At 38.5% G+C, this 10744-nt stretch overlaps 1 protein-coding gene across 1 annotated transcript; it reads right to left on the bottom strand.

The window, feature by feature from the left end:
• Positions 1 to 1542: 1542 nt before the first annotated feature.
• LOC115447258 (nose resistant to fluoxetine protein 6-like) lies at positions 1543 to 10496 on the bottom strand (the record flags this gene model as incomplete). The annotated part of the gene is given in 11 exon segments (XM_037445528.1): positions 1543 to 1719; positions 2288 to 2430; positions 2722 to 2908; positions 3209 to 3359; positions 3782 to 3955; positions 4254 to 4439; positions 4709 to 4875; positions 5539 to 5626; positions 5964 to 6078; positions 6580 to 6883; positions 10357 to 10496. Coding segments are annotated over 11 exon segments (1814 nt in total), but the record flags the coding sequence as incomplete, so codon positions are not given.
• Between the last annotated feature and the right edge of the window lie 248 nt (positions 10497 to 10744).

Here is a 10744-nt window from a genome sequence, read left to right as displayed (position 1 = left end):
TCGAATTTCTCCAATGAAGATTGTGGCCGACGCGATTTCCTTTGAGAATCAAAAAGCTGTACTGAGGATTAGGGATTTATGAGACATTTATTCCAATTTTGACATTGTTCAGTTCACCTGATTCGCCTCAATTTGTAAGTTTGCTTTCACTTCACGTCTTGTTGAGTACTATTTTAAGTGAAAGGATACGTCAGGTTGTACACAAATATCTTATCAGGCTGTACACAACATGCTGCGGTGAGCTAAATTGGTTAACAAAGCCACAAAAAAACAGAAAAATCCTTTTATTTGGCATTGTTCTCATGATTTCGTTTTTCTAGTAGGCTGTGGGTGTTAGCACCCACAGCCTAAGCGGAACTACAATTTATTTAACAACAGGATATACTCATTTACGATTCATTGCAATAAAAAAAAAATTGGCCGAGGAAACAGAGTTGTGCCTATATAGATAACGACCTTCGTTGTATAGATTAGACCTTATATTATCTAGGATTAAAATATTATTCGTATATTATGTTGCAAAAAAATTAATCTTCAGCATTACTATTCAAAATTGTAATCGCTCTAATATCGTATACTCATGCGTCGGTTTAAGCGTTGAGTTGTAACAAACAACCAGTAGGTAAGTGGTCGCTCGGAGCTCCAGATTCTAAGGAGCGCGTCTTGGGCCCAGAAGAGCTACAGACTCGACCTTGATGCTCTTACTTGGACGTAGGTCAGTTATTACCGACTTATATTACTTAGCTCTACCAGCAAAAATTGTATTACAAAATACAAATAACAAAACATCTTCACAATTTCGCACAGTTACTATATTAGTACAATATGGTAACTGGTGGACACGTCATAGTGATGAAGCGCATTCCAATGTCGGCAGTCGTATTGCAGCTACGGCTGAGCAGTATAAGTAGATCCAAACTACATTGAACATGATGTTAGCAGGAACTCAATATGTATATAATCATGTTGGTGGTGGTAGGATATATTTTATTTCTGCCTGGATAGCGACCACCGTACACGTGTTAAAACGAGCCGGACATCCAAGATCGCATGTGTCAACATTGTGCAGTCCATGGTCAATGTTCTGGCGTGGGAAGAAATTGTAGAAAGGTTCCAATATTACAGTTTATTATGCAATCGTTTTGTAATTTTAAAAAAGTAAACATTGTTAATAAATATCTATAGATAAGGAAGATTAATATAACTACCTAATGATAATATGTTGCTGTTAATAAACAGGTAGCATGATTCTCTATATTTCCAAAATTTTAACTCGTCACATAAAGGTATTTTGATTTTTGTGACATTTGACTTTTCTTCAAATAGATTAGTCAGCGAACACATATTTTTAACTGACTTCAAAAACAGGAGGAGGTTATCAATTCGTCGTGAATGTTTTAATATTAATATTTAACCTTAATTTTGACCTTTGTGTTGTGGCAGCTCTTACGGCTTTTATATTAGTGTTGTTTTGTTGTGGCAACTCCATTATAATTGTCTTTGGGCAACTATTATAAATTAAGGTTAAAATCAAACATCGCACAGCACAATCACCCTTTATTACATTTTGCTATTGCGGTTTTCGCCTGCCTCAAGACTCTTGGAGACCTTCGGCCTCAGAGTAGCGCGGACCAGCGCCGCGGCGGGCGCCTCCACGCACAGCCACAGCGCCGCGCCCGTCACGAACGACAGGAACAGCGACGCACACAGGAAACACATCTAGAAAAACGATACACGTAGGAGCTAGGTGAAGTTTTTGCTGGTGGTATAGTTCGCCCGGATAGTGACCACCGTACACTAGGTGTTAAAACATAGTGGTCCACGTAAATGTGTCGCATTCCGCGATCAGCTTGTGTATATCCGGTTGCCGGCATAATAGTGTTGACTATCGAGGGGTAATCATTTTTCGTCATAGGACATTCTATTGGACCCCACTCCACGAACCATCAGGTGCAGTGGGGATAAAAAGAAACTGTGCGAGATTTTTGTTATACGATTGAATAACGAGACGAACTAGTCTCTGGTTTGATGGTAAGCATAATGACTTTATTTAAATTGAGTTCAATTACGCTGCGAATTTTGATAACCTGGGTACGATACACAGGTCAGGCCATTCAAGTGTAAATTTAACATAAAAAATAAACACCGAAGTATTATAATTGTGATAGCGGATATGGGTGGCTTGGTTACCTATGTCTTATCCTTAGAGAATAAAGGCCTGAGTTTATGTTATAAATCACGTCTCCTAGCACGGTCTTTATTATTGCTTATATCGAAGAATACATACCACGCCATACTCTGTGATGTGGGACGGAATGGTTTGGATCCCTATCAGTCCCCGCTGGAAGAGTGTGTGTGTGAAGAAGGCGCTGTAGGACACGCGGCCGGTCCACGTGAACCCTCGCCATTCCACGATGCCGCGGTAAATAGCTGCGGATCATATTTATAATTTGATATGACAGAACGACTTCATCTATAAAAAAAAGGCAATGCAGTAAGAATAGGAAAAGCGAGATGATCGGCTAGATGCGCTTGTTTCACTGTAGAAGCCTGCTTAACAACTCCTAAATGTTAATCTTTATTTCAGAAATCAGAAGCAGTAATATAAAAGGTGACTAGAATAATTTATTCCTATGCTTTCTGCTTCGAGCTTTGAATTGTTTATATTATAATTGATCAGATGAATCACTTATTAATTAACTGATTTAAAAAAAAACTCACATTCGATCTTAAAGATGCATCCCCAAGTGAGCCCGATGATGCAGAGCTGAAACAGTGGCTTGTATAAAGCAGCATACAGCACTATCCAAGCGGGATGCAGCGATATGCCGTCGATGTAGAACACCCCGCCGCTCAGGATGATCCCCACTCCCAAAGGGAACAGCAGCCAGATCACCCACGGGTATTTCTGTGGAGATAATAGTTGCAATATAATTGTTCACTTTTCGTCATCCAATTTAAATCTGTACAGGCTCATTTATTCCAGCATGATGTACAAAGTTTGGCTTAGTTTTAGACGCCTCTAAAACTAAGCCAAACTTTGCCACAGTTTACGTTGTTCCTTTCAAGAGATTTAATTCAAAGCGAATGATGGTAACAAACTCAACAAAACTTGGGATTCGAACACAACATCCACAGTGTGGCACACTGCAACTAGAAAGACAATAACAATAAAGAATGTTAAATTTAGAGTGCTAATACGTATTACCTTAACCTTATCGAAGTTCCTGCCCTCCTTCTGCCAGGAGTAGATGAGGTACCCTCCGGCCAGGCCGATGGTGTATGTGGATAGATTGGTGTGCCCTCTGATGTAGAGTAGGCGGAATGTGTGATCGTGGGCGTACAGGTTTCTGTAAGATCTGGAACGAAACACCTCATGCTTTACGTATGAAAATTTGGCAGTTTTCTCTTAAACCAGATTATAAACATGTTACATCACACGATACTAGCGGATTATATCAGACCTAAATTCGATTTCTGTGTTAATGAAATTAATCATTAAAATCGACAATCTAGCTTATCCAAATATTGTTATTTGTTGATGGACTTGAAATCTAATTTAAGACCAGATGGACACTAGCCCTTAAACGTTTCCAATATCACTGAAATCTTTTTCTCCTACGAAATCTCATTTTAGACTTTAATTTGAATGGTATTATGCGGTATTACGAATTTTAATGATAGTAGAACTTAATATTTCTAGACATTATTTTTAATTTACTTTTATATGAGTACTTAATGCGGATTAATTATCCCTCTAAACTACAAAAAGACAACTTACTCTGGCGACTGTATGACAACCGCGTTGAGGTCCTGGTAGTAAGTTTGTAGAGCTGGAATGATGAGAGACAAACAGAATAGCACGCTGAGGGCTATCTTCCGAGCCTTGGGTCCCCGCGCCAACACACACACCAGCAGGCCCACGCAGAACATTTGTGTGTCTGCTGCTAGATACCTGGAGATAGAAGGCACGAACTGCTATTATAATAAGATGATCTATAAATTGTAACTTATTTTTAAGTTTTGTTGTATCATTTATTTGTAAATGGTTGTTCGTATATATGTGGTTAATCACTAAGGTGATAGGCTCGCCCTCTATCTAATAACGTAACGGAATACACACAATGAAAATTGGGTAATTAATATTGTAATTAATCACGAACTAACAAATTTTTTTCTTTCTCGATAAAGAAAATTTAAATTAACCTTGTCAGGTAGAAGGCATCGTTGTAAAATATAAATTTGATTATTACCAAGTCTGCGGCAGACAGAACGCGTCATCATAAATATAGTTGTTGATGAAAAGGAGATGCGCCCACCAGTAGGAGCGGCAGGCATTGGCCTCGCTCGTCACCACGTGCTCCCAGAGTGGGCCGTCACCCAGGTGCCTCATGAGGGTGGCTATCGTGGCCAGCATCAGAGCGTATGTGGGAGTCAGTCTGTGAAATGTTTTAAGTGATTTTTAATTCGTACAGATTCGTCTATTTGTATTAAAAATTCGATGATAATGACTGAAGAGCTGTAGATCTGATACCATGAAATTGACAAGTGCTTCAATTGGTACCAATTCGGCTTTATATCCTTTAAAGGCTATAGAGAACTTGGCTCGATATTCTTAATAATCTTTATAGTCATCAACATCAACAAATGAAACACTTATCACATTTTCAACACGTTTACCTTATTTTTTCCATCAGTGATAATTTACCTGAGCCATCTGAGCAGGATGCCTTTAGGGAAGTGAACCCAGGAGGTTTTGTGTTTTTCATTGTATATTTGGAAGTTGTAGGCGAGCAGGAATGCGGACATCACGAAGAAGCTGTGCGTCACCAGGCTCCCGTTATACAACAACTGTTTTAGCGGATCTTCGTAAGACTGTAATAGAATTATAAGTATATATTATTATATTATATTTTACAAGTTGTACTCTATGCTTCGCCCGTGTGACAAGCGTTTCCTTTTTTTTCGCGTGGAAAAACGTTCTTTCGCTATCGTTACTTGAGGGGTGAGTGGAACGGTTACGTTGGTTTCCCCGGTCTTACGGCCTAATGTGGACATTCGAGAGTTGTTGACTACTATCCGAGCTAACATTTGACCGAGTCAGTGAAAAGCCTTACAAAAGTTTCTAAATCACTGTAGCGAATCATAGCACCATTGGTACACCGCTAGCGCCATCAATTTAAAGAATTTGATTTAAAATTTATATAACTTCTGATGGAAGCCAATCTCTGGAATAAAAAGTTGCCTGTATGTTAATCAACGACACGATGGATATTTATGTGCCAAATATTGGCGAAACCCATTTAGTAGTTCTACTTTCACTTCTAACAAACATCCAAACCTTTTTAAAACTATTTTCGTTTATAATGCCAGGAAGATAAGATTATAAATAACATATTTCGCTGCGTTTCCCATACGCGAATGCTAATTTAAAACTATTTTACAATGCAGTACATGGCTACACCAGTCCCTCCTGTTGATACGTCTCAAACGTCCATTATCCTTTCACTGGCTATAAGGTTTAGAATGATTGTTTACCCTTTCGATAAACTGCGGGTTGTCCACATAGGAGTACGCCATGATGAGCACGGTATGCGAGAAGATCACCAGCACCATAGTAATAGACCTGAAAATGGAAATATATGGCTGAATATAATAAGATATATAGAAAGACGGAAATAACGAATTGAGATGAAAGAATGACAAATTCCCCATCCTATATTAGGTCAGCGTGGTAGAAAATGGTATAACTACTCTCAGAAGAGGGCTGATGCCCTCAGCTGCAATACCTAAGACCGCAGAACCGAAACCAGCAGCGAGAATAATGTGAAATTAGAAAATAGTTATGGTCTAATGTATTAATGTCTCGTACTACCCACAATACTAGTATTGTAGCGCGTTGTCAAGGATATATCTGTATATAGAACAAAAAGTAATTTCCTCAGATATTTCATACAACTAACCTTATCCCTTGAAATAATTTCAGTCTCTCAAATCTGGGGTCGTCTCCTTTACCCCCCGCTGCCACCAGCCTTGCCCAGTTGCGCTTCAATGAAAACGCTAGCAAATATGGATTTCCTGTAACAATACTTGACATGTTTTCTAAATCAACTTACACTTGGTTTCTCAGAACTAATTGCTCGAAACTAGATACATAGCAGAGACTGGCGTCGGGCAAGTGGTCGGTATTAAAAAAGAAGCCGAAACATTTCTCTAACATGCTTGAAATAGTATGTTTTAGTAGAATATTGATGATAGAATACTGGTATCCGCCTAGATTGCGACCACCATGTGGAAGGCGTAAGACCCACCATAGGGGCCCAGGTAAGTGTGTTGCGTTCCGGGATCAGTTTGTGTATATCCAGTCTCGAATAGACCAACGAACATGTATCGTTGACGGTGCTTAAACATGTCTCGTCAGTCAACCATATTGAAAGCCCACTTTACTTCATCCGATGCACTGGAGAAAAGTTTATCCAACTCCACATTGAAGTGGAATGAAGACAGTTAGAAGGAAACATATTTAAAGAAACAGTACTTAACATTTAAATTACCATGTTACTCTAGTAGTAAACTAACCTTTCCCACCATCCTTACAAGCCACGACATCATACACACTTCCCGTAATATTCAATATTATCAATACTAAATAAACAAGCGCTACAGCTAAGTCGCTTTTATCCAACGCAGGCCTCTCTCCTCCCTTGCAGTATTGTATGTTGACCCTCCCTTCGATCTTGTAGTTCTCCCAGAGGGATTCGTTGGCACACTCCTGTACGGTCCTGGTTAGGTCAGTGGTATTGTGTCTACAAGTTCTTGTGACGCAAATTCCACGATGTATTTGTGTATGATTGTAGTGCTTTATGCGGTGCTCTGAGTAGCCCTGAAAGAGGAATGAATATAGTGACGTCTAATATTTAGTTGTATTTTTGTTTAAGTAAAAGTTGAAGCCAATAAGTTTACAATAAGTGTTACGCCTGCATATTATCATAATCAGCTACAGGATGTCTACTGCTGAATATGGGCCTCCCGCAATGATTTCCAGATCGACCTATTTGAAGTGGTCCGCTTCCAGCGCTCTCTTTGCCTGCATAAACTGATTACAATCTATTTATAAGCTATGATGCATTGCATTTATTTCATTCTGACAAATTAGATGTTAAGTAGGATTTTTGTTCGAGAATTTTCGAAAAAAAAATCCTAAGTGGGGACGTAAAAATATCCAAAACAGCCCAAAAATCGAGAAATGAATCTAAAGGACGCTAGAACTAAAAAGGCAACCTTGAAACTATCTTTTCGTAAGTTGTAAGTGTTAATACTAAAACAGAGATGGCAGTCTGTACAGAGAGTACAGATTTTTGTGTATCAGATATCTAACACAAAATATGTTTGTGACATAAACGAGGACGGAATCTAGACACATCCAAATGGTTTAAGCAAGTTCTGGAACTCGACAGACTCATAGTGTCAGAAACTAGAGTAAGTAAATCTATTTGAAAAATAATTTATTAATCGCATGAAGTTAATGTTTTAACTGTCTGTTGCGTAGTTGTTGCGATACGTGCGCGTTACCAGACTGAGGTCCCGGGTTATAGTATCGGGTCGGGCAAAGTGGTATTGGGTTTTTCTCTGACACCGGGAGACCGACTACCCGCATTGTCGCCCTCCTCGGAGTCGTTCAATTGGAGTAGGCAAGGAAGCAGACATTTAACCGCTTCTTACGACAGGTAGGGAGTATTGTGGTGGAATTCTCTGGATGCCCCAGGACCTCAGGGCACCATGTTACAACCTATCCTTTCGTAGATAAAGGCGTGGTATTTTGTAATTGTTGTAGTTAAGGCGAGAAGCTCTTCTTTATGCAATATCGCTGGAAAAAAAACGTAAGCGTATATCTCTACTTCAGATAAAGAGGTGAGAAGGCGACAATAATTCAAAAGACCTTTCATCCACAATAAACAGTGACTATGGAACGGTAATTTTCCACTTACGTGCATAATACCGTAATTATAGTTGTGGAGACAAGTACGACAGTAATTATAAGTATTCACCGTCTAGTCCAACACAACAATATCTAGTGGTGGTAATTAAAATCATGAATAAAATAAAAGATAAATAAAACTTGCCTTTTTTAACATGACTTACGTTTAAAATGTAACTGTTTTTCGGAATTTATCGCGGTTTTCATATTTTAGTTTTCTCCCCACATTTCGAAGACTTTGCAGCCTTCATGGTCACGGCGACTGAGGTGTTGTTCATCCGCAAAGTCAGAGTTACAATATCTACCTACATTTTATAATTATACAACTTTTTAAATTTTAGCTGTTGGTGGTCCGATCTACGCAGAATGAGCTCACAGTGTCTTGAAGTAGAACTCAGTTCTGCAACTACCGAAGGTCGAGCAATTTTCGTAATCATTTGTAATTAATAAACGTCGAATATAATATGCATTGTTATCACTGATGTTTATCCTTGCTGATGTGGTTTTAAATATATTTTATCAGAGACCAGGGGGGCCTAACTGACTTAAAAATATTATATGTCTATTGATATTGTAATGGAGGATGAATACATATGTTAAGACATATTGATGGATTCAGGTCCTTTATTAGACTGCACTCATTATACTGACTTAATACTATACGTTTCATGACTTATATATTAACTATACACACTACAATATAGTCTTACTAATATTAATTTTAATTTACGCAAATATACTGCATCATTTTATGAAAACTATTAAATAGTTTATTTATTTAATCAGACTGTAGTTAGGTTCATGTTATTAAGATTTAGTCAAGTTTTACTTACACACCCAGTGGAGGTTATCACCGTAGCTATCAGTCCTAAAACGAATTCTTGAAACTCATATACTCTACAATACCGCAGTTCCGCCTTCGCCGTCGAGGACCTGCTGCGTTTCACGTCCCCGACCCTTCTAATAGTTCCGGTCCGCGTGCCATCGAATATGGTAATGGAAAGATTCTCTAGTACGCTCATCCCAAATCGTTGATGTCACATCCTCTCCCAGTGACCGTCCTGAGCCGAGGTTCGGAACCCGTTAGTGGGGTGCCCTCAGCATGATCTTAATTTTAAAGGGTTGCGAGTGCCTAAAACGTTCACCCAGTCCGGTGCGTTTGTATAAGCCGACCCTTGTCAGGCTAACAAACGTAACTCATAATGATTTCTTATGTTTATGCGAATGTTAGACATTAAAATTTAACTATTATTCGGAATTTATCGGCCGTTTTAATATTTTAGTTTTCTCCCGACGTTTCGAAGACTTTGTATTTTGCTCGTATTATTGACTATAGTCGTATTTTAATACGATGAGTATTTTGACAGTGAAAGCATTACCAGAGGTACAGGAATTTAAATAGTAATGAGGCAAATGTACGTATTTCAATATGGTCATTAAGTATAATATAAAATAATTACTATTCAATATAAAAGGTAAGATTACAAACAATCTCTAATGGTTGTAAATTGCTTACGATTTGCGCTCGCCGTGATCTTTAACTAGAATGAACCTAACCTGTAATTATATGACCTATGTGCATTGTGCATCTAGATTTTATAACTTAAGTACTATAACCTAGATAAGTGCGAGTTGAACTTGCATTGAGTACCATGCCACCGTATAATTTGCACGATTAACTCATTTTCATTAAAGCTTACGCCTTTATCCTTGTAGGGTTAGGCAGAGTCGCAACTAATGCACAGAAAAGGTTTAGAGTACATATGCATCCTATGATAGGGGGTGTGAATTGACGTACCCGACCCAATATAATCCAGGCAAATGTATGTTATCGATTTTCTCAAAATCTACTGAATGAATTTTTATGAAAATTGGTATGGACATAGCTTAAGACCCTGGGAAGGTTATACTTTTATCCCGAGAAAATATATAGCGGGACTTTTATCCCGGAAAACTTCTTCACGCGAGCGAAGCCGAGCAAAACCTAATATATTATATAGGGCTGTTATTAATATACGAACCAATGTTCGATCCAAATCCGAGAATAAAACAATTAAAATAAGTTATTTGTAAGCATGTAAAATAACTTTATTCGTATTGGTGTATTATCGAAATAAAATGAAAAAACTACCGGGATCGTCTATTGAAAATGCCAGATTTTTACTAATGCATAAAGCTGAAGACTTGTTTGAACGCGCTAATCTCAGGAACTACTAAGCGATTTTGAAATTTTCTTCACTAAATGGAAGCTACATTACTCCTGAATGCTATAGGCTTATATATTGTAAATATAAATTGGGATGGAATTTTATTACGGTTTTTTCACGCAGGCAAAAGCTAGACTTTAAAATGTATCTAGTATTCTACCAGTCACTTACTTGTATCATACGCATGAGGCTTGAATTGTGCCGTGAGAATAGATCTATGTCGACCACGCAGTACAGTCCCCCGGGATCAGAGATGCACGGCGCATACTCGTCCAGCTTGAACAGAGGCGGCATCATCTCGTACTCTGTGTCTGGAACAAATTGCTACTGATATTTTTATTCACCTGGATAGCGACGACATAAGGTGTAAATTCCACCTTTGTGTCCGGACGTGTGTCGCGTTTTGGGATCAGTCTGTGTATATCTAGTTTCAAGGAGACCGACATTATTATGTCGAGTGACGTGGGGTAATATTTGGACCCCACTCCATTTACTATCAGTTGTAGTGGGGTCACTTTGACGATCCCATATAAAAAGAAATTTAGTCTTAATAATGTGC

This window comes from Manduca sexta, unplaced genomic scaffold (assembly GCF_014839805.1).
Source record: "Manduca sexta isolate Smith_Timp_Sample1 unplaced genomic scaffold, JHU_Msex_v1.0 HiC_scaffold_1734, whole genome shotgun sequence".
Lineage (NCBI taxonomy): Eukaryota > Metazoa > Arthropoda > Insecta > Lepidoptera > Sphingidae > Manduca > Manduca sexta.
Note: the sequence above shows the minus strand (reverse complement) of the source record. Positions and strands in the feature narration are given on the sequence as shown.